Source organism: Hakea prostrata, chromosome 9, assembly GCF_041222555.1.
Source record: "Hakea prostrata isolate BN-2017 chromosome 9, UWA_Hpros_2, whole genome shotgun sequence".
Classification (NCBI taxonomy): Eukaryota; Viridiplantae; Streptophyta; class Magnoliopsida; order Proteales; family Proteaceae; genus Hakea; species Hakea prostrata.
The window spans coordinates 1395642-1420403 of NC_142608.1; the positions used below are offsets into that span (position 1 = coordinate 1395642).

A 24762-nucleotide genomic window follows, 5' to 3' on the forward strand; every position below is an offset into this window, starting at 1 on the left:
ACTGTTCTGACCAATATGAGACATTTAATGGGTTAGACATTATGCCACTCATGTCAACCATCAAGATGTATGCAACACGAATGTGCGACCAACCCATCAAGTGACTTATTAAGGTTTACCTTCAAATTCATCACGAAAGTAGGAAATCCATATTGTTGATTTTCTTCCTTATGGGGGTGTCATACTTTTGACTCTAGTACATGATGGATTACTCCACCTGCTTTGATGGTTAATAGCTACTTTGTAGTTTCAAAGAATTTCACTTCCATGACCCGTCAATGTGGAGTTGGGACCCTAAATGTTTACGGCTGTATAAACAAAGTCTAGATCATCTATCCACCACCAGGATAGATAGAGGACTGTTTGTTTTATGTTTTTTTACCACACAATAAAAGTCATGTCTATTTCTGAATACTGAGCTATATGAATTCTACCTCTATTATCATATACTGGAAGAGCATAAAAGAACACAAACTTCTACACTAATGGAGGAATGTATTAGACTTGTATGAATGTCCATTCACTTCCATAGGTAGGATTCTAAAATCTTCTAGTGGAAGAAATGAAATGGCAGTCGTGGAAAGAGAAAAAGGTATTAATCCACGCGGCTTGCGCAGGAAGGCATCTTCACTATTTTTATAACTTTAATATCTCTGCACACGTATGCATGGGTGAATGGGTGGAAAGGGTAATTAAAATAAGGGGAAAGTGGGCTTACGTGGAACATGGATACCTATAAATAAGCTTATCCGAAGTAACAGTTAGCGAACTGGAAACGACTATTTTCTTTCTTTTTTATTTTTTATTTTCAGTAGCAATTAAAAGTGATGAGAAAAAGCGAGGACCTAACTTTTCAGGGAGGGAAAAAGTGGTGGGCGCAGTGTCGTGGGCCCCACATTTCTAGCACTTCTATCCTACAACCTCCACCAGATTTCATAGATTCTGGATATCGACTTATTAGGGTTCTAACTTCTAAGTTCCAAGTTTCTAACACACCTGTTCTACTTCTCCTTCTCCTTCAATCGTCTCTCTCTGCTTTTCCTGCTTGTTTCACACCATCCCTGTACTTCTGGATCTGCTGCAATAGGTAATTTTCTCTATCTTCTATTTGTCTTTCACCTGTATTTTCTTTTTCAGTATTAGTTTGTTCATATATACATGTGTTAGTGAGCTGATATTTACTTCTGAAACTTTCTTTTGTTTTGCTTTTTGGTTTCTTGCTATTGTTTTTTGTATGATATTTCTCTTTTGTTCTACTTTTCATATGCTTCTGTTGTCCGATCTGCTATAGGAAAAATTAAAATCTGAATATTAGCTCGGATTCTAGCTGAACCTCAGCTAAACTTTGTAGGTAGCTTAATTCTGAACCTTAGCAGTTTGTTTCTCTTTGTTCTTTTTATTTGCTGAGCTCGAGTTTTTAAGCAATTCACTACCTTTTAGAGACAAATCTAAAAGGTTGAAGTTGCTTCTCTGAACCTGTTTTGCATTCTTTTAAAAAGCAAATCTATTCTTCATCAAATTTCTTTGCTTAAGATTTTAGTTGTGTTTGGAAATTGTCCTCGGGGGAAGGGGGAAGGGGATTTACACTTTTCTTTCAGAACGAAATAGTGAAGTTTATTCTGGAAGGTAAGCTGCCAAATGAATTGAAGTAAACGAACTTTTAGAGGATCTGTTTGCGTTAATGACATCACCCTTCTGAGTAAGGGTTTGCAGCCAAAACTTCCCCCTGAGGTTCTATTCTTGTACAAGGAAGCTGTAGCCAACCCCTTTTGGCTAAAAATAGTTTGAGATCAATGTTTTACTTCTTCTTCTTGAATTATAAGATGATAAGTAGCGTATTTTACTTGTCTTTGGTTGAAACGATTCAATATTGCTTATTGATTTCTATTTTGTTTTCCATTTTCATCTTGTGACAGTTGCATGCTGGCAAAATTAGGCATCTCTTCAACATCTCTTGAAGGTTGTACATCATTTATGAGGATCTTGATTCACTAAAGAATAAGAACTCTGGAAGTTGAGTTTTCTTCTGACAAGAAATTTGGGAAAACTTATTGCGCTGTGCTGAGATTCTAAAACAATATAAGGGTGAAAAATAATAATGGGTCGGTTATGTGATTTCTGTGGGGAGCAACGATCAATGGTATACTGCCAGCCTGATGCGGCTTGCTTATGTTTGTCCTGTGACCGAAGTGTCCATTCTGCAAATGCCCTTTCTAAACGCCATTCAAGGACCCTTCTATGTGAGAGATGCTATTCTCAACCAGCCATAGTTAGGTGTCTTGAAGAGAATATATCACTTTGTCAAATTTGTGATTGGAATGGGCACGCGGGCTCATCCTCACACTCAACGCATAATAAGCAGACAATCAATTGTTATTCTGGATGCCCGACTGCAGCAGAAACTTCTAAGATCTGGTCCTTTGTTCAGGACTCTCCATCAGTGGATGATTCTAGCTGTGAACAAGGATTGGGTTTAATGAGCATCGATGAGAACAATATTAGTAGTTTTTGGGGGCATACTGAAAATAACAGCAAGATTGACGGAATGGAAAATGCAGAAAATGCTGACAAGTTTCCTATGTGGAGGGGTACATCTTCAGTGCCGGCTCCGAACCCCAATGGTCAGCCATCTGAATCTGTGGATCCAATCAATGCCAAGGTGACTTCATCACTTTGGAATGTATTTATTAATCTAAGAGGTACAAAGAGTTTCGTCTTGGAAATCACAGGGACTAAAAGCATGGGCTGAGGACAGTCTACCAATAAGATCATGGTACAGTTTGCAAACATGCAGGGAGATGGGGCCACTGTCCAATTTGGTTTCCATGGTAGAGATCTCCTATGCTGGTGCTGACTGGATGACCATAACTATTCCTTCTATAAACATTTTCTCTGGATTGTTCCATTTTCTTTTCAGATTGTCTTAAAAGTCCTATAGTTTCTGTGGTTGCATGAGAGGCTGGAAACAGTTGTACATGGTACTGGCTCTTCTCTGACCACTCCTTTTTTGGTTGCATGAGAGAGTGGAATCAGTTGTACATGGGGCAGGCTTTTCTCTAACCACTCCTTTTTATCCCGATCGTATATTAAATTTTTTTTTTGGGGTGGTGGAAATGTTTTTCTTTTGGATGAAAATCTTTTAGTGTGGTCCCGTTTATGTAGGTTACCCTGCCTGTTTACTGCATTGAGATGTTATCATTGGTAGACTGCCGCTATATTTTAGTGGTCAGATGTTATTCTGCATACATCTGTTATGTTTTATGCTACAACACATATGACCTTGCATTTACCTGCATAAATTTTATTGGATGTTCTTAGTTTTGAGGCTAAATAGCTTGGTGATGAAAAAAAAAATTGACTTGCTTTTAAATTGTCTGTCTTGATGGAAAATGACCATGGGTATCAGTGATTGTTTGCAAATAGACGTATCCTTAGTTTCACAGGGTTGACAGATGGTTTTTGAAATTTGAATATCTATTGTTTTGGTAAACATTTTTAGATATCATTGTGTGTACTTAGTGTTAACTTTGTAGTTTTGACATTTAAGTCACTCAAATCATACTTCAAGTTTTGCTCGGTTTTGAAGTAATCCCTGAATACTTCACCAGAATCTTGAAATCCTGAATGTTTTCTAATTTGGGTATGGGTAATTGTGTGGTGTTCATAGCCATGCCATCTCTATGTAGCCAAATTGACTATTTTCTTATTCAAATAGTGGGACCAGATGTGCTTCAGTCCTGCTATTGATTTTCCTTTTGTGGATGCAATTCTAAGGAAAAAATGACTGTTGTAGTTATTACACTTGAGAAAGAAGTAAAAAATGTTGCACAACAAGTCTACATGGATCTTCTATTCAAAGTCATACATGATACAACACCTAGGCTATGTATGTCTTTCCCAACCTCTTATAAGGTCATTTTAGGTCTGACGCTGTGTACTTTAGTTCCTTCACTGTGAATCAGGTCACTGGACATTAGAGCCTCCAAATGCTTCCATTGAAAAAAGCTATACCATCTCAAACAACTTTCTCGTAACTTATCTTGTATTAAAGCTACTTGCATATCCATCTCAACATTCTCATATCTGCTAAACTTAGTTCAGCTATTTTTTGATTTGTAACTGTCCGACATTCCACACCATATATCATTTCCAGTTGTGTTACAGTCCGATGAAATTATCTTCTATGCTTTTAAGGAGTACACTGATGCACGACACTTCAGGTGCACTTCTTGGCTTCATCTTTCCTATTTTATTTGCATGAGCAACATCAGTCCTTATATCTCCTTTATTATAAGTGAGCCAAGACCTTAAATGATAACTTTGTGGAATCTCCATCTCAGAAAATTCTCACTACCTCATGATCCATTCTAGTATAACTAAAGTTACACACCATAGACTTCATCTGTGTTCTTTATATCTCAAACCTTTTGACTCCCAGGTAATTTCCACAATTCCAACTTGGTATTAATCCCTGCCCTTGTCTCCTCTTCCGAACAACATCATCGACAAAATATAGACACCACTGAACCTCATCTTGAATTAAAGGGCATACCCATTGGATGAGGCCCTTTCCGTTGCAGAGTCTTGGGAGGGTCAAAATGTACATTGCCTTAACGCTGCTTTATAGAGTTGCAGTTCCAAACCCAAGCTTGTGGTCACGCACCAAGGCCCATCCTAAAACCTAATCTCAAATGTCTCCAAGGTTTTCCTTCCATTATAAGTGCAAACAAATAAAGGCTTAAGGCTGATCCTTGATGTAAATCAACTGTAATGTAGAGTTTGTGACCATGACCATCCCCCCCCCCCCCCCCCAACATAGTTCTTACACTAGTCATCTTTAATTATGTCCATTTATCTGCTTAAACCTTTCTCTTCCCTAGCATATGGGTATTACCCCTCAAGAGACTTTGTTGTTTATCCCCCTTGCCTTTTCTAGATCTTTCTGTGAGTCCCTCTTGTGTAACAAAATTGCTTCATCACACACATTTATGAATAATCCTGTTCAGTCATATGCAAGTAAGTAAAAACTTATTGTACTATGCTTCTAGCAGTTTCTAAACTCTTAAAAATCTTTTCATTAAGAAAAGTGGGGGTGGGGAGCTTTTGGACCCCCCCCCCCAAAAAAAAAAAAAAAAAAAAAAAAAAAGACAATAACAATAGTAAACAGAGCTTTCCCTTTTCCATTTTCACTTGATAAAAATTATTCTTTTTTGTGTAGTTATGCTGCCCTAGAAACAAAGTACTTGGACCCTTTGAAGATGACGATCTTTATGAAGATCTCAACGTGGATGACTTTGATTTGAACTTTGAGAACTATGAAGAACTCTTTGGTATGTCTCAAAACAATCAAGAAAAGCTTTTGGAAAATGGTGGGATTGATAGCTTGTTTGGGACAAAGGAATTGTCTGCTGCGGATTCCAACAGTCAGGGAGAATTTATGACAGAGGTTTTCCTCATTACTTATTCTTCTATTGCTGAATTTGCATCTTTCTTATGGTGAATTAGTCCACTGTTAAATTTGTCACTTCTGGGTTGCAGGATTTACTTTAGTGCTTTAATGAGTTTTACTTACTTCCTGGATCCAGTTTGATTCTCAGATTTGTTTCACTAAATTACATGCCGCTAGATAATTTTTTGTTGCTCTAAAATTTTCATGCAAAAGCATTGAAAGGTTGATACCCTTAAATTTTTATGGCAGCTGTGGCCAAACCGTAGTAGCAAGGAAAAGTTATTGCTGTCTGTAATCATATGTTAATGTTTTCAACTCACCAAATTTTTATGCACCATATGAAACCTTTCCACTTAAACTGACAAGATACTATGTGTTTGTTATAGGAATAATTTATTTTTTGAAAACAAGGAATCGTTTAGCCCTATTGTCCCTTCAAGTATCCACCCTCATTTTAGGGCTTTTTTTAAGGAAGAGAATCCATTTGTCCACATATTGAAATGCTTCTACCACAGTGAAATTGTGAAATCTTTAATTTTATCATCTGGAAAAGCATATCAGACATTATGAACTGAAAAAGGGGGAAGGAGAAGAAAAGAGGGAATGTTTTACACTCTACATGAACATAATTTGGTTGCATGTATTCTTGATCAGTCAGAATTTGATGGGTCTCTCTCTCTCTATCCTCCCCCCCCCCGGCGCATCTGTATTGTGGAATCTTACCACTATTGCCAAATGATTTGACCGAGTCTCTCTCTTAACAGGCTAAAGCAGTGCAGCCAGCTTGTAGCAATACAGCATCTGCTGATTCGATGATGAGCTGTAAAACTGAACCAAACCTCTGTTTTGCGTCGAGGCAAGCCCATTCTGGCGTCTCACTTTCATTTTCTGAATTGACTGGAGATGGTAATGGTGGGGATTACCAAGACTGTGGGGCTTCATCAATGATATTAATGGGTGAACCTCCATGGTTTCCTCCCAGTCGTGAGAATTCATTGTCGTCAGTTAGCAGGGACAATGCTGTCATGCGTTATAAGGCCAAGAAGAAGGCTAGGAGGTAGATTTCCTCAAAACTATTCTCATTAACCTATTTTACATTTCAACACTTTGTTATGTCCAATTTCCGTGTGTTCAACCTGAAGCAGTAAAATATATATTAAAAGGGTAATCCTTCCAAAGGTGGTAATCTTTAGTGTATTAGTTGTATAATTCACAAAATGATGGTTTAGTTCTTTTTCTTTATTTCCCTCATTCAGTTCGATGGATCTGTGCAACTTGCATGTGTCCCTTTTGTGAAATGGAACTTGAATAATTCACTGGTTCATGCAGTATTTTTGAATGATTATTTCCTGAGAGTTCCATTTGATGAAAGGAGATTTTGTTTATTTCCTTCTGCAGCCAAAGTAGGTTCGAGAAGAAGATCAGGTATGCCTCTCGAAAGGCTAGGGCCGATGTACGAAGACGTGTGAAGGGCCGGTTTATCAAGGCAGGCGATGCTTATGATTATGATCCACTGTGCCAAACCAGAAGCTGCTGAGAGTAAATCTTTGAACTTTAGGGGCTGATATGAAACAATATAGCTAAAGATCAATTTTGGAAATTTCCTTGATTTGATTTGGAATATTTGATAAGTTCCCCGCTTCTGTTTCGAATGACTAATTTTACCCTTGCTTCACAGGGGCACAGTTTAGTTGTTACATTTGAAGTAATATCAAGAAAAAGAACCAAGAGGAAAGGGGGGAGGAATGGCTGTTGTAGGAGGTGAGTTCTGATTCTAAAGCTCAAATGATGTGAATTCACAAGTCACAACCTTGGAGGAAAGTGATGTCTTAAATTGCAATACCGAAAGTGAGTACCCTGCCTCTGTACAGCAAGCATCCTATGGTTGTGAATCCCCTTTACCTTTCTCAGGGCATGAAATCATGCTTCACCTTTTTTAGGAAAGGGAAGAGCTCTACTCATCTCTGTGCAAAACTCACCTCTCTGCCAATTCCCATACTTGTTCATGTATTTCCCCCCAACAGTTGCACCTGAGGGGCTTTGTATACCTTGACAACCTGGGTGATGATGCATTACTTCTGGGTCACATAGAAGAAACTTATTTAAAGCATTTCTTTTTCTTTTTGGAAAAAAATGTAGGGTTGGGGAAGGTGGTATCCATCTATGTAGTCAATGTAATTTCTTGATTTAGGAGCTCGTGTAAAGAAGAGATGTTAAGAAGAGTAGTAGCCTTTCGATGGGTTTGTAGAGTGTAAATTGGCCTGGAGGATTAGCCCTGAAAATGTTTAATACCTCATATTTGTCTTTCTGTAAATTCGTTCACGTCTACTTATTTGCAATTTCCCCAATTTGTTCACCCATACATAATGCCGCGATGCTTCAGTAACTCATGCATTCTACAAATTGCCCTGTCAAGTATATAGCATGCTTTTGGTATTGTTTTCGAGTGTTCTCATCAAAGAACAGTGGTCTGAGTATAGTTTTGCCCGTTAGGTAAAAATAAAATGTGTTGAGAACGATTTTAAAAAATGTGATTGATCCGATCCATATGTGAAATAAAACCAAAAAAAAAAAAAGCTCTTTAGGTTTTAAAACACCAAACCATACCTTAATATTTAAAATACATTTCCCTTTGTATGCTCTTTCTATGAGTCTCTTCCTTTTTGCGTATGGCATCGCCACTCCCTTTGGCAGCATCCACTAATTCGGAACTTAATTTGAAAGCCATATTTCGACTCGTACGTTTTCGGGATTCTCCTAATAACTAACGAATGGCAAGTGCTTTTCCTTGTGTAGATCTTATTTCAATGGGAACTTTATGAGTCGATATGCCTAAACGTCTTGCTTTTACTGTTAGATTGGGAGTTACTCCACGTATTGCTTGGCTTGAAACAGGTAGTGGATTTGTTTCTGTCTTTTGTTGAATCTTTTTCATGGTTCGATAGATAATTTGATAAGCCAATGATTTTTTTCCATGTTTCAGAATACGGTTAACCAACATGTTAACTAATCGATTACGATAAATTGGATCGGATTTTGCAGTTTTTTCTTTTGTAGTACCACGACGTGACATGAGCGTGAAAGAGGTTCAAGAATCACTTTATCGGTCGGAATAATGAATTACTAATAAGTCTCTAGGATTCAAGCCTTAATTCAGGTTACTTTCTTATCCGGTGTACTTAATTCAGATTATGACTACTTACAGAAACCCTAAGAAACCACTGCAAATCAATGTATCTATAAACAGTTGGGGAATCAATTAAGAAATCTCCCATAGTTCAAAACCTGCTAAATAAAGAGTATGAAAGAGAGCAAAGAACATGAAGACAAAGGAGATTATTCTGAGATAGAGAGAGAGAGAGCAAGGTGAAATAGGCCTTCGCTGGAAGTCGTTTCATTTATTTTTATTTGTATGAAGGCAAGAAACTGGAAAAATAGTTAGAAGTTGTGTGAATGAACTTTAGATAGAATGTCCCTCTTGGTGCCTAATTTTGAGATGTGCTTTTTGTTTTTGAGAATAAAGATATAAGTCAAAGTTGTTTTGCAAAAAACATTCTCAAACACTTAAATTGGATCAGCTTGTTTCCTAAATACAATACAATGACCATTTTATCCAATTTTTTCGAAAAAAATCTTATGCTATAACAATGCACATTTTGTACCAAATAGAAGGCTGAGATTAAAAAATTTAAAATTCTCAATAGTCTTGTATTTGCTTTGCTTTTTCAACCAACCATTTGGTATATATATGTGCACTGCTGTGCATAGGAGTTTTTTCCAATTTTTCTTGGTCATTTTGAGAACAGTAGGAGACTAAAAACTGTTCCAAGGCCCATTACCATATGCACCCCAAAAAGCCCAAAGAGATGAAAATATATTCGATTAATATAGAGTTGGATATGTTGATTTATCTCTTCTCCCAGTCGTGGTAACAAATAACTGCATTGTGGGTTTTTTTCTCTACTTGCCATATGAGCTCAAAGGAATATAGGAAGATATTCTTTCCCTCTCTTCCAATATTTTGAATCGTATTTTTGTAAGTGTTTCAAGGGAGGCCAACATTATAATTAATTCCCTGACAAGAAAGACCTTGTCTTTAGTATGTATGAGAGTTTGGTCACTTTCGAATCCTTGGATAATGGATATTTTACCTTTGTTGCTGATTTACTATCAAACCTAACAAGTGTTATGTTTAGGGAAAAATTACATATAAATCTCTTGTGTTTGTAATCAATTATGTCTTACTATCTTTGAATGAAAAAAAAAAAATCAATTATGTCTACTATCTTCGAAAAAAAATAAAATCAATTACAGATGTTGTAAGAATTGAAAGTTATAAATGTATATCTTTGCTGAAATAGTAAGGTGACATTTGTAATTGTTTTTTTTTCTTTCCAGGAGTAGTAGATGTAATTGATTGTAAACAGATTTATGTTTGAATTTATCAATTTAATTTTAATATTTTCTTCATGCATTAATAGAATTCGAGTCTGGATTAGTTTCTGGTTAGGGTAGAACAATGGGCTAACTACAAAATAATAGTGGAGCCCACATAAAATTTGCTTATAATTTATTTTATTATTAATAACCTCTGAATTTTATCATATTATTATGTAATGAAAAAAAGGACAAAAACCACATTGTCCTCTCCTGACTGATAGAGTGGGAGGTGATCAACATTCATAGATAGATATGATTTTAAAAAAAAAAAAAAAAAAATGGTCGAAACAGGAGGAGAAAACGTGGTGCAAGCAAGAGAAGCCACGTGGACATAAAGAGGGCTTCAACGCGTGACGGGTGTTTCTTTTTATACATAAACAAATAATTTACCAGTTGACACGTAAACGCGGATCCGTGAAGTGAAGCCAATTGGATTGTTTAGTGGGTCCCACTAAATGTAACTCCTTTTCGTCACATAAAACGACAAATCCGGTACGTACACGTGAACGCAGGTGGGTGAGTAGTACTGTGTTGTTCTAGTTGGGTTTTTTTTTTTTTAAATAAATAATAAATAATAAAATTGGTGAGTAGTGTTTAAAAAGTGTATCTTAATTAGGAGCTGACAGAGCCAACTGGAAGATCGAGCATGGACACGTGTAAATTTCCAGATTCTTCTAACCTTGACCTGACACGTGTGTGATAGGAAGATGGTCAGTCACGTGAACAGTTTGACTCTCTCTCTCACAATCTCTTATTAAGTCGTATCTTTCTTCCTGGGCCCCACTCAAAGTTGTTGTGGACAAGTGTCGATATTTCTCTCATGGTCCCCGTGGAGCTTACTTTTTGCCATGTGGCAAGTTTTAATATTGACGATAATGCCTGGATAATAATTATGATATGCCTTCTTCCCAATCCTTACGTCAACACGTAGTCAACACGTATAAGCACAAGAAACAAAGAAAGAGAACGAACGAAATAGCTATATCAGTCGAGTCATCATTGGTACTATCTTAACTAGGAATCCGAGGGGAGCATATAATGCACTCCGACGATTTTACCACCATAAAATCGGTAGGTCCACAGATAAAAAATATAAAAAATATATATAAAAAGAAATTCCCATCACCCAACCTTTGACCCCTGTAATTTGTGGTGGTAAAGCCATCAGGGAGTACACTCGAGGATCTGAACTCCTTAACCAGTAACCACCTTTGCCAAGCTGAAGAGAAAATGTCTATCCTAACTATTTTCTTCACCAATCTTTCAAGGGAGCATCAGTGCATGCCCATGAGGGCCATGACTCCATTACTCAACTGAGAGGTTCATGAACCTCTTTTAATCTAAGAGAACTGTCAATTACATGTTCCATTCGAGATCAGCTTCATAATGATGTTGGTTGTGTTCAAATCTGACTTCTCGAGAAGAATTAGGGTTGAAAAAGTTTCATAAATTCAATTTCATATTTGTACACAGTGATAGATAATAAGAATGGACTAACCATTGGGAATTAGGTATTTGTCTTTGACGATCAAGTTAGTAGATGAAAACAACCCCGTCCTTATTGAATGAGGTGCAAAGGGCTTTGAACTAAAGAGTTGCAAAGTCAAAGATGAATAATAGATGCTATAGGTTAGAATCCAATAAAGGCCAGGTACCTTCGATTGAGAGCTAGGGTGATGATGTCCATATAAAGTTAATTGTAGACGCGTGCCTGGTAGGTGTTCCTCTTTAGCTTTGATTTTATCTTCACGAGGCACATTAGAGTCCAATTGGTGTTAAGAGTCACCTTGGGGTATGGTTCTCACAAAATCAGGGTAACCAAACAATTTTTTAAACAGATTCACTTTCAGAATCAGGGTAACCAAACAGTTTTTCAGATAGATTCACTTTTAGAATCAAGATAACCAAATGGTTTTTCAGACAGATTCACTTTTCAGAATCAAGGTAACCAAACAACTTTTTTTTACGAATATGATTCTACAGAACCTAATTCCACAGACTCATGATTCCCTACAGAAGTGGATTTCCGAGAATTGCGGAACCAAACGCCCCATCAGTTAGTGCATTATATTAGGTGACTGTTCAATTTAGTTTGGACTCACTTCTAGAGTCTTAATTCTTTCCAACTAATATGTGATAGGGAGCCATGTACATAATTATTGGGATAGAGAGAGTGAGGTTAAGACATATATATATATATATATATCTCATATGGTCATCTGTCCATGTATGTGGGGACATTGAACCTAGACAAGTGTCCTCATGTACTTAATGACCATGGTTTTTAGGGATCATGATTTGGTCTTTCACTAACAATTGATATTTTCCAGCCTAGTCACCTCAAGAAAGGAACTAATATAAGCTAATGATAGTGAAACTGTGAAACTGAAACCTCCTCTTTCTCTTTCCCTTTCCTTTTCTTCTTTCCTTTCTCTTTCCCTTTATTCTTTCCTTATAGAAGAAACTAGAATCATGACCGATTGGTATTCTCTAATACCAACTCAACTAGGACTTACCAACTATATATATTTTTAATAAGGTGAGTTCCTAGTCAATTGAAGCTTTATATCTCCCCCTTGTTTAATTACTTTGCATATAATGCACGTTGCCCTCTCATGTATGGAAACGTTCTATTATATTCTCAGTTTGAATTATAATAATTGATCTCACTGCAAAAACAAAAAACAAAAATAAACCTAAGGTTAAAATTGAAAGATTCTAATCCAATATCTTTGAGCATCTCCTGTGCAATCTTTATATCGAGACATGGTGTTTGAGTATCTCTTGCGCAATCCTTATATCACGATATGGCGTTTTAGAATATTCAATTTACAAGAAAGAGACCTTTTAGTTTCTAGATAGAACCAATGAAATAGCTAGATCAGTGGAGTCATCATCGGTACTATCTTATCCACCCTTGTGAAGCTGAAGAGAAAAAATCGTCTTATTTTCTTTACCACCTTTCAAAGGAAGCATTGATGCATGTTCATGAGCCCATGACTACTCAAGAGAGAGGTTCATGAACCTCTTTCAATTTTAAGAGAACTCTCAATTATATGTTCCATTCGAGCTCTGCTTTAGAATAATTTTTGTTGTTCAAATTTGACTTCTCTAGAAGAATTAGGGTTGAATTTTCATGAATAATATCAAATCTTGTTAAGGTAGACAAGTCAGGGAATCCAGAAAAAACTGCCACTAAGGGCACCATAACCACAAATTAAATGGGAATCACCAAATCCTCCTCGCTTCAAGTTGAATGTGGATGGATCATTTTTTAAAGATCGCAGAGCAGCAGGATATGGAGGTATTGCAAGGGATCATCGGGGTTGTATGCTTTTCTGTTTTGGACGAGGATTCGAGTCCCAAGACGTTCTCACTATAGAAGCTATGGCAATGCGTCAAGCCTTATTGTGAGCCCGTGATTTTTATTTGTCTGATATTGAAATAGAAACCGACAATCAAGCCTTGTTTTGCATCTTGCAACACCGCCACATGAAGCTCCTTGGAAAATATTCCCAATAATTTCAGACATTCTACATCTAAATGCTTCATTTGCCTCTCTCACATTCCAACATATATATCGCAAGACTAACATGGTGGCGGATGCACTTGCAAAGGAAAATGCCCTTATGCAAAATGCCTTCTTAACTATTACTTACCCCCTCCATCTCTACTGGATTTTACTGTTTGATATATTAGGTCTAGATTGTAATCGGGATTCTCCTCTAAATAAATAAATTTATGTTCTATCAGAACATACAAAGGTAAATACATATATATATTTTTTTCTTCTTGGAACCAAAGTAAATACAGACATAGATAATGACTAATATGTGCAAGAGAGAAATGTACATAATTATTGGGATAGAGAGAGGTTGAGAGTTGAGACACATGTCATATGTGAGCTATCCATATATATGGGAACATTGGACCTAGACAAAGTGTTTTCATGTACTTAATGACCATGGTCCTCAGTGATCATGATTTGGTCTTTACCAACCATGCCTAGTCACCTCAAGAAAGAAACCAACACAAAGCTAATGATAATGCAACTGAAAATTCCACTTTCTCTATCCCTTTGTTCTCTCCTTATGGAAGAAACTAGAATCATGATGGATAGGTATTCTCTAATACAACTCGAAGTTACCAATTATAGATATTTTTAATAATTGATGCTATTATCTCTCCCTTGTTTTCTACCCAAAAAAAATCCAAAAAAATTATAATAATTGAAGGAAAAAACAAAACTAAACCTAAGATTATTATTGAAAGATTCTAAGCCAATATCCGTGTGAAGTATCTCTTGTGTAATCCTTAGATCGCGACATATTATTTGAAAAAAATTCAACAACTGTAATTACAAGAAAATATTCGGAGATTACAATCATTAGATTTCTAAAACGTCACGCAAATCTAAAAGTCTATATGAAAATACTGTCTGACAAGAAACAAAAATTTCCATGCCTTTCGATTGTTGAGTTACTTTTTTGAGTTACTCGGTTGGCAATGCCAATCTGTTTGTAATTACAAGAAAATATTCGGAGTTACAATCATTGATTTCCGTCTGTCATGCGCGCGCTTTCCGCCTTCGATTGTTGAGTTACTTTTTTTTTTTTTTTTTTGTTTTGTGGTGTTGTTTGTTCTCGTTGGCAATGACCAATACTTATAGTGAAGATGATTCTGATTCGATTCTCCCTCATAATACATGTAATAATCTCCACCACTAACCTAAAAAACTTAAAAATATGTATTACATATATATACCCTACACGACCAGGTAGAGTAGTTAACCGTGGTTAAACTTTAACTCCAATCCAACCAGGCCCCAATTGCATCCCCTGTCTGTATTGTATATAAAGAGAGTGTGAAAGAAGAAGTTTCAAAGACAGTCCACTCCACATCTGGTGATCCGATGAATCTTCGTCTTCTTCCCTTTTCCGTGTTTTCTTTGCCTTTGATATAGCTCTGAACATCATCTTCTACAACAACGATTTCACACTACATCGGGAAAATATTATCAATCTTCTTCTATTTATCCATCTCAGATTCGTCTCTGACTGACAATCAAAGCTTGCCCAAAGATGTAAGTATCTCTCTACCTCTCCTTCTCCTTCTGTGCTAGTGTAACAGGTTCTATTGATTACTCAAATCTTTCTTATTTTAGGGCATTTAACAACTTTCTTTGCAAATCTCTTGGTGTTTTTGTTTTTGGGTTGGTCGTGCGTGCTTCATATTTTTTGGGTTAAAAGATTTCGATTTCATACCATAAATTTCTCCTCGGTTTCAGGATAATAATTATGCTTTAGCTGTTCTATGCTGACAAATGGGATTCTTTTTTCTTCCATGAAATTTTGTAGTGTTGTCACGTTACTGACTTTCTTTCATCCTTAATCTTGTACACGAAGAAAAGAGTTTTTTTTTCTTTCTTTCCCTGCTCCCCTCTTTTTGGGTGTTTAATTTCTTAATTTTGTTGAGTTTGAAGATAATTGATCTGATATTTGTTGGTTGAAGCATAATTTGTTGATCATATCCATTCTGACTATTATTTTCTTGCAGTTAGGGAGGATCAAGTTCAAGTTCATCTCTGCCGGGTTGGTGGTTTTCATTTCAGACAAGATCATTTACTTTCTCTGGTTGGCCCCAAAACTTTAAACCCACATATCTCTATCCCAATGGGTCTCTCAAGCCTCCCATCTCCATCAGAAGGAGTTTTTTGTATCCTCTTGGTAAACACAGCTCTGTCCATCTCTATCGTGAAAGGCATAATTCGTTCTATCCTTCAAGTAGTTGGTATTAGGTTATCAGCATCAGCATTAAATGATTCGTCTGAAACCGCACCAGAGCCATTTGAATTTTATATAACCCCATCAAACACTTTAATTGAGGAATTTCGGTACAGGACTCCAGCAATCCGGTTTGCCTCCACCTGCGGTTGCAATTTATCTGAACAAGAGTGTCCTGTTTGCCTGAATCGGTTTGAGAGAGACTCAGAAGTTAACAAGTTGTGTTGTGGTCACTTGTTCCATAAGAACTGTTTGGAGAGGTGGCTTGATTACTTGAACATCACTTGCCCGCTCTGTAGAACACCATTGCTGCCTGAAGAAGAAAATTCCTGCATATGGTGAATGTGACCATGAGAATTGAGAAGCTACCCAAGGTTCATCTTGGGTCTGTGTTACATAGTAGTGTTGTACAGTCCCACTGGAGCTCTTTTTGTTCTTCTGTGTGGTCTCTACGTATTCTTAGGCCTTTGTTGTACTTTGTTTTTGGTCCATGATGATGATCTACCTTTTTCTTTTCTCACAGATGTTATAATGTACAGAGGCAGTTTCTCTTTCTGAGTTAGTCTGTGACCTTGTTTCTGTATTTTCATCTTCAATCACTCTTTCTTGACTCAAAAGCAGTTCATTTATACTACCCAAAAAAAATAATGAAAAAAAGAAGTAGCAGTTCATATATAGAGCAGAAATAGAACCATACGATCTTTCATTTTAAGGGGTTTATCTTCATTGTATGTTACCATTCAGTACTGTGCAACCCATTACGGAAGGAAGATAGAACTGCACCGAAGACTTCTTAATCTTTGTTACATAGGTATTTCGTAATTGGATTGCAGTTCAGAATGAATAAATAAGAACATTATTTACGATACATTGAAAAATGCAGAAGAGAAGGAATGGAAAAGCAGAAACATTACACAGATGCCCTCTAGCCTATAAGTTTGTCTCCAACTCTTTTATGGCCGACTGATCTACTTCTCCCTCTGGAGTTCTTGGGCTCTGACAGGCTTCTTGATTTACCTTCCTCTCTAATCTCCCTTATCGTGTCAATTTCCACTTTCCTTTCTGAATCCAGTTGGCGCTTTCCATCTGATTTCACTGTTCTTCGTTGGAGTCTTTCCACAATGTTTGGACTTATGGCTTTCCTGAGGTTCCCCATCTCATCCTTTCTTTGTGAATCCGACTGCTGCCTTAAATCTGATTTCAGCGTTCTTTGATGAACTCTTTCTCCGATGCGTGAAATTGCGGTCTGTCCTACAGTATCAACCCCACCAAGTTGTTCATCAGGCCCCGATTTCGACTTCCCATGATTATCAACTTGAGCAATAGATTGTGTATTCCCCACTCCACGAATCTTCTCTGCTTGCAATGGTTTTAGAGCAATTGGTTTGCCACCTCTTTCCTGTTCGTAGAACATGACTTGTACAACAGTTCTCAGTGGCAAGCGTTCGTTCCCTATTGCATGAGTACATACTTCTGGGGACAATTTCCGGCAGTCAAGAATCCGGCAGAGACGTTTCTTCTCTGACTTGCTTAGATCCGGGTGCTCCTGGTGCCCATCAATGCAATTCCAATGGTGAGGTATGTGGATAATTCAAACTTGCAGGTGATCACACTATTAGGTAATAAAAATAAGGATTTTTTTTTGTGTAGAAACCATTCCCAATCGAACAAGTAAATCATGTCATTAGCAATGGCTTATAGTCTTAAAACCTGGTGATGTCAATGAACCAAGCTTTGTTCAATGCACTTCCGATGGCGTCATGGTTCTCGGCTTGTGCTTTGATTAGGGTTTAGGCTTGGCTCACCAAAAAGTTATGAACCAAGCATAACTCTGTTTATAGAGTGATTGACACCTAAATAGTTATGAATTCTTGGGCTGAAACCACATCAAAGGTATATAAGACGGAAATGATGATTTTTCTAAAAGATAAATGGTCCAAAGAAGTTGGTTTACCTTGAGATAAATGTTTACTGCTTTGTACAACTCATCATGCTGTGGCCGGGCAATTTCTGGTAAGGATTCTGCAAGAGCGACCATTTTCGATGCTGGCATCTGAAAACGTTTTCTGGAGATGACCTGGAGGTAGGAATCAACTAGTTGTGCCACCTTCCTCACCTGCTTTAGAGGTTCACCATCTTCACGAAAGGTTTGTCTTTGCCATTGAGCTAAAAAGCTTTCCAATACTGACAATACCGAGTCGATATCATAAAGATGTCGATCAGAAGATTGTGAAGGTAAGAGCAAGTCCTTGACCACTGCTTCTGTTAACTGCTGAGCAGATCTCCTTACAAGCTCAGCTTTTGTTGAAGAAGACACCCCTAGGTTCTTTCCCTTGCTAAGAAGCCTCAACAAGAACCCAACTGATACTGAACCTCGTTCAGCTGGAATCATGCTCACAATAATCTCTAGTACCTGCCTATGCTTCTCCACTGCTGATTCTGTTTGAGATGCCGAGGTCTCTGGGGTACTGCTCTGTGATGTCTCTGGTAGCCATCGACATGCATAGACATGCAAAGCCTCACCAATAAGCTGTGGGGAGAGTATCTTTGTTGACCTGATGGCAGCAATTATAGTACGAAAAAGGTCTATGTCAAGGTTGGATATATCCTCTGTCCACCAGTCCTTTGGAACAGAGTGGTGGTGCTTTCCCTGATATCCTGGTCTAGTGTAAGTATAGGACCATGTGACCTGCAAGGAAATGTTATTAACCAAGAACTATATTCAGTTCTGAAGACAGAAGATTGTGCAATCTGTGCATCATATTTACAGAAGAGAAAAAAAAAAGTGTCTAACCAACCTTTGATGGGTGAGTGAGAATTTTCTCAACAATTGAGTCTATGCACTGTCCAATGAGCCCAAGATTTTGAGCCCACTCCAAAAGCTTTTCATTGGTCTGTAGAGTGACAATAGAGTCCTTCCAACCTTCAAGAATGCATGACTTGAAGAAGATTTCAAGTTTCAAGACAAAATTTCCTTTCTCAACTGATTCAGTCATCCCAAGGAATTTCGCAGCAGTGAATGCAAGCACATAGTTGTGAGCACTTAGGTTGATTGTTATTCCATAGCAGTACTTAGCACAAAGCTCGAAAGCCTCCTCTCCTCCAGGAATATCATGAAGCTCTAATGGAACTTTGCTAGGGTTGCTGGCATTACAACAGAGTCGTTGTAAGAGCCCACACTTTGGAAGAAGCGGAAACTACAGTGAGGATAGCAGAATTAGGATTAATTTAAGTGGTAATAATATATGAAGACAACATCATGAATTACAGTAGCTCTATGATTCTTGAAATGTTCAAATCAAAATCCTCCTCCCCCTCCCTAAAAGGCAAACAGTCACTGGACAGAAGCAACACATATTATGAAATTTTGATGGTTCTTTTGGCAGTTCCTAGATTGATAATGAGAATTGATGAGATCAAATAGTTGTGAATAAGGAAACTAGATCAACATTTTCCTCTATGGTAACTTACATCAGTGAATCTCCAATATAAGTCACATAAGGACACAAGAGTGACAATTTGTGTTCAAATAGTGACAGCCCAACAGAACAAGCAAACCTTAAGTTGCTCAAATTTAACCTAGTAGCTTTACCAAGTCTACTATAAGGAAGCATGGCACTGAGCTGAAATTACCTTATGAAGAAGATAAATGGTGTTGTCGATACGTATGAGAAGATCACTGGGTACATCTGAATATAGAGACCTGGACAATTGAAATCTCTTAGCACCGCAAGTATCACTACAAGGATTATATGTTCAATAATATATAAAAAATGTGGTTTAGATCCTTGATACCTTTTTCCATCTTCTGTGTAGAAGGTATCTGGCCTGTTCCCAATCTTCATAAACTTCATCTTTCTGTTTTTTCTCCCCCTTAATACATGTCATGACACACTGTTATATGTAATTTTTTCATTTTAAAAGGAATTTATGCTCCTTAACCTTCAAAAATTTTCCCTGCAGCTTGTCAGATTTTCATCACCTGCTGTGGAACAAAAGGGTTAAAAAAAAAAACTAGGGAAAAATCTGTAGCGGAATTTAAATGGTATAAAGAGAAAATAATGAAGAAACACAAGAGTACTTGTGCTTTTGTGTGCATATCACATAATTCCTCTATGTCTGGGAGATTCTTAAGGAAAAACCATAGACTTCTCTCTTTTAGGTTTCTTTTGACACCTTATGCCAAATGGTCTTTTAAGCTCTTATTCTCTTATTATAACACAAAAACAATGTGGTTATCCGATTCACTCCATTATAAAAAGAGAGGGGAAACATTCTTTCCATGGAAAACGTTTAAAGATAAAAAGAAAAAAGTTGTCCAAGTCCAACTCTAGTTCACATGTTCAGTTAAACTACAGGCTAGAGGAAGCAAAACCCAGAAAACTTTCTATTAAAGAAAGAAATGGATCTGCCCAAATTCTTCAAATAGCAATATCAAAAATAACTAAAGCTCTTTTGGCAATGGTATATGAGAGGGAAGATAGACTCTCTTTAAAGGATTTCCAAATTTAGAAACCTCTCTTGAAGGACGAAAAATAGAAAGAGGGAGGAGAAAACAAACAAGAAACCACAAAGGGGAAAATGGGTTTCAATGTTTTAATTAGACTTGTTTTTTTTGGGTACGTTTTACTTAAGACTTGTGTGAATTGAGAGTTGCAGTGTTCATTTCACTGATAAGATATACAAGAATTGAATGGAAGTTACATACCTCAAATGAATAAGGAACCCACAAGCTTTCCTCTTTGCAGGACATGACCCTACGCAGAAAGGATAAACATAAAGTGGTTTTGGGTATCAATCAAGAGATCGAAAAGCATAATTTCTGAAACCAAACAGAAGAGAAAGAAAAGGAAAAAGCTGAAATGGAGAAAGATGGGTGGAAGGGAAAATGGGAGATGTCTGAAGAGTTCTTAGCAGCATAGAGCTTCATTCCTTCTTTGAAGTCTCTGTATATCAATTACCAGGCAAATCTTACTCCCGATGTGTCATTGGAACTTTCCACAATGAAACACCATGTGGCAATTTTGTAGTACAGAATAAAAACAGAAAGTTCACTTTTCATTAAAATGATTTTATATTTCGATATGAATAAATAAACCCATTAAAGAAAGTAGCTATCAGATTAATTCTAGATAATGTTCAATATATATATACCACAGAAGTTCTTATTAAGAGAAAGGGCTTTGGTTTCATGTAACTCTAATATCAAGCATGTTCATATCAAGAATCTAACTCAGGGGTGTCAAATTTCAGCTCCAACTAACCCATTAAATTTAGACCACCCTGAAATTTTATTGCTGTCGTTTTTAAATTGGGGTGTTCTGGAACTGTAGATTAAACCTGAATCGACTTAGAACCCGTTTGATAATCTATCAAATGTTTCTGTTTCTAAAAATACAAAAAATAGAAAAAAACATTCAAGCTATAAATATTCTGACCAATTCTGACTGAAGATCATTTCGAAATTCAGAATCCATACTTATTTTGAAACACACTTTTGCGAAACAGAGCATGACCCCTTATTTTGAAGCATGAAAATGATAAAACAATCTGGGGACAGCCCGTATAGAAAGGCCAAAATCTGTAGTAATGAGGACACTCACAAACAGTAGATGTAGAAAAAGCAATAAATAAATAGATTTGGCCCCTGAAATAGAAGCACCTAAATATGTGAAATGATAAAGAAAGGGCATGCTTGTCTCATTTTGTATTCAGTAAATGGTGAAAGTGTCTCTTACTTGCATATACACTACAGGTTCACTTTGTTGGGTTTGTGTATCTTGTATTCTGTGGTCCATGTAATTATGGTTTTGATTGTATTTGTAATTGAAACAGGGTTTGGATCAATTAATAATATTTGGAGTAAAATTGTAATTACATTGAGATTAAAGTTTTAAGTTTCCATATAAATAGTCTTTGTTGGATAATCTATCGGCATCAATCTCTGTAGGAGATTGGTGGAATCAATCCCTAGGGGATTGGGGAACCCATCCCGAGGATAAGGATGGGGGAAAGCAAATAGTAATACTTTGTGGGTGTGAGAGTGGTGTGGGGTTTCCTGGAACTAGTGAAACTCTTTTTCTTTCTGGTGGATGTAGGCAGGGTTTTGCCAAACCACGTTAAATCCCCTTGTTCTTTGTGTTCTTTGCTTGTGTTCTTCTTCTGTTCGTGATTGTGCATCCATTATCCCTAACAAAGTTAAAGGTCAATGCCAAATGACCATTTTACCTTTAATACGGGTATAATATAATTTTTTTTGTAACCGGGTATAATATAATTCAGAGCATTTTTACATGCACCTCTTTGAAAACTTGCTAAACTTAGGGCACCTCTTAAAAAATCACACCTTACACTTTAAAGTCTTTTGGAATAGTACTAATTACTTTGACTAGTTTTGTAAATTCAAACTCAGAGACATTTTGTTAATTGAGATAAAGTTGGTTTACTTTTGTTAATATAAATCTAATTGTAACTAATCAAGTGATTTCTCCTACATGCAAGGGCATAACTATCCCAGGGAATGCCACAACCCCCCTCCCCCCTCTTCGGACCAAAATTTCTGAAATTTTTCACTCTTTTTTAAAAAATTTTGAGATTTTTCCTCTAGCCCTTTTTTTATGTGTGAAATATCAATATTTGTCCTCCTAATTTTTTGAAATTCTCACCATTTCCTTCTTTATTTTTTGAAGTCCCCCTTCTAGCCTCTTTTTTCATGGGATTTTTATTTGTGATTGTGCGGATAAATGATGACACATGGCAGAAATAAATCAGACAACCGTAGTTCAAATTGCTCTAAGCTAAGAAGATCATATTAAATACATACTTAACTTTTGTATATCTTATACTAATTCTCATATGTTGCTTTGTGTAGGCTATATAACAAACAGCTAGGCAATGCAAGATGGAGCATGGGTATATATAAAGATGGACATATCCAGTATCTTAGTTATGGAAGTATAACAACTGTAGACAAAATTGAGACGATTCTAGTGGCAATTCAAATAGAATTGGACAAAATGAGACAACTAGGATTACAAAACCAAGGATATTTGGTGCAATGGACCCAACATCTTGACCTTTCTGTCCAAACCTAAGAAACCTTGGCCTATTAGTCTTATTAATATTTTGGTTGAAGTTGCAGAGGCAACAAAACATGTTAACTACTCTATGTTTCAATCCACCATGTTCCAGGAGAAATATGATAGTATAGCTAAGATATCATCTAATAGTAGTCGAGCATGTACGGAATCATAAACTCCCATATGTCAATGCTTTTAAGTGCTCTGAGCTGATCTAAGATCGGGTATGGATCAGCCCTTCTAAAACCAAGATCCCAACCCGGTTCACCCGGACAGACCCTCTCATCCTGAATAAAATCATTCGTTTCCATAATACATTACCATCGAATGGGGAAAATTTTCAAACAGCTGACGACTCCTTTATTAAAGTTGATGTTTTTTCGCGTGAAAGTCCAAACACAAACACTCCATCACGAAGTTGGAGGCGTGGACCGCAAAAACATCAATTTCTTCCATGTCTGGATTGTTAATCAAACGCCACATTTGCTTACGCATTAACCACTCTATTGTTTGATTGCATTTATTTATATCTTCTACCCATTTCGATAATATAATATAATATAATATGAAGCAACTTGATTCAATCTTTATCGTCGTCTTCTTAGTCTCCTTGATCCTAATCTGCACAGGTTTTTAGAATCCCTCTCTCACCTCCGTGAAGACAAAGAGAAAACAAAAGTTTGTTGTTTGGAATGAATGCAAATATCAAACAGAACAATTCAATTCAGGTGGGTAAGGGTTACTGTCAATCAATCAGGCAAATCCAAACTTCCAACAACAGCAGACGAAAAGATGAAAAAGCAAGAAGGAACAGAGATAAAGTGATTACCGCACTAGGTTTGATGGAGAAACCTGCAACTCCTTCCTTCACTGAGACTCCTCAGGAACTTTCTGTACCCAACTCAGGAATTCAAAACCCAGATCAGAATAGTGGAAGACGTGAATGTAGTCTGAAGAAAAAGAGAGTTTCAGAGGAAGTAGAAGGGATGAATCGATGAGAATAAGGATAAAAGGATTGGGTAATTGGGTTGGCATTGTTGGTTTAGTCAAATTAGTAATGCATCATGTGAATTTTGCAGTCACTGTCCTAGGCTCTGTTTGAATAGATGGGAAGAAAAATTGAGGCCTTTCTCTTTCTCTCCCTATCTCCTCTGCTCTTCCCTTTGCAATTGCATTTGGTAACTCTATGATTGAATTTGAAAAGGACATTGAAGTGGGTTTCTGAGATTTGACAAAATGAGAAAATAGAAGGGAGACTTGAAAGATCCTCTGTGTTCATAGCCATCATTCTTCTCCCCACTTATCTCAAGAGTATATTCCTATTCCTTGAGGGTCCCTCATGGCTTCTCTAGATCTTCTTGTCTACCCAAGTGCCTTTCCTCTGCTGATATTTCTCCTGTACCCCATATCATCATGATGCGACAACCTTTTGGCCCCATCGTTTACTTCTTTGCCTTCATGGAATTGATATGCAATTTGACCTTAATTGCATATCTGGATCTAAATCACTCTTAGGCCTTCTTGGTCACTCAGTGTAGGTTATCTGAGAAACCATTCACAGACAAGTCTCTCTCCTGTGTGTCTTTGTGTGCTTCTAGCCTTCTCTTATATGAATGCAGATAAGAAATCTTATTAGGTGTCCACTGTCCACGAGTCATTGTCCATTCATAGCACCAAATTACAGAATGTAACCTCCTTTTTCATTGATTTGAAACATAAAACTTCATACTGTTTCAGGAACAATGAAGCAGCAAGCAAGAATATACAGATTGGATGATTACCAGCTTCTTATTCAAGGTGCATCAACTGGGAAGAACCAGCTAGGAATAGTGTAAGCACAAGGTGGGAATAAAAAAACAACGAAAGATGTTGATAGACTGGATGATCAAGGTGTGGTGTAGTTTATCCCTTAGCTGGAAAACCCCACACAGCTCCAACTACAAATATAGTCAACCAAAATTTCAAATCATGCCAGGCATGCCTTGTACCCAAAAAGATTTGCTTAAGAAAA

The 24762-nt window shown here is 37.0% G+C and overlaps 3 protein-coding genes across 4 annotated transcripts; 2 read left to right on the plus strand and 1 right to left on the minus strand.

The window, feature by feature from the left end:
- The first annotated feature begins 941 nt into the window (after window positions 1-941).
- On the plus strand, window positions 942-7285 carry LOC149003921 (zinc finger protein CONSTANS-LIKE 9-like). The gene is made up of 6 exons (XM_089168502.1): window positions 942-1087; window positions 1917-2659; window positions 5219-5446; window positions 6214-6506; window positions 6848-6988; window positions 7128-7285. The coding sequence occupies exons 2-5, from the start codon at window positions 2099-2101 to the stop codon at window positions 6984-6986; spliced, it is 1221 nt and encodes a 406-aa protein (XP_089024628.1). The 5' UTR covers window positions 942-1087; window positions 1917-2098; the 3' UTR covers window positions 6987-6988; window positions 7128-7285.
- A 7470-nt stretch (window positions 7286-14755) lies between these two features.
- Window positions 14756-16374, plus strand: LOC149003922 (putative E3 ubiquitin-protein ligase XERICO). The gene is made up of 2 exons (XM_089169195.1): window positions 14756-14972; window positions 15446-16374. Exon 2 carries the CDS (start codon window positions 15562-15564, stop codon window positions 16012-16014), a length of 453 nt encoding a protein of 150 aa, XP_089025321.1. The 5' UTR covers window positions 14756-14972; window positions 15446-15561; the 3' UTR covers window positions 16015-16374.
- LOC149003923 (BTB/POZ domain-containing protein At5g47800-like) lies at window positions 16356-24348 on the minus strand. 2 transcript variants are annotated; one of them, XM_089169193.1, is made up of 7 exons: window positions 23581-24348; window positions 20381-20429; window positions 19468-19654; window positions 19306-19375; window positions 18471-18869; window positions 17627-18361; window positions 16356-17218 (listed from the first exon to the last, which is right to left on the minus strand). In XM_089169193.1, the coding sequence occupies exons 3-7, from the start codon at window positions 19524-19526 to the stop codon at window positions 16598-16600; spliced, it is 1884 nt and encodes a 627-aa protein (XP_089025319.1). In that variant the 5' UTR covers window positions 19527-19654; window positions 20381-20429; window positions 23581-24348; the 3' UTR covers window positions 16356-16597. The 2 variants fall into 2 exon arrangements, with proteins under 2 accessions (XP_089025319.1, XP_089025320.1); XM_089169194.1 differs by having other exon boundaries at window positions 19468-19657.
- Between the last annotated feature and the right edge of the window lie 414 nt (window positions 24349-24762).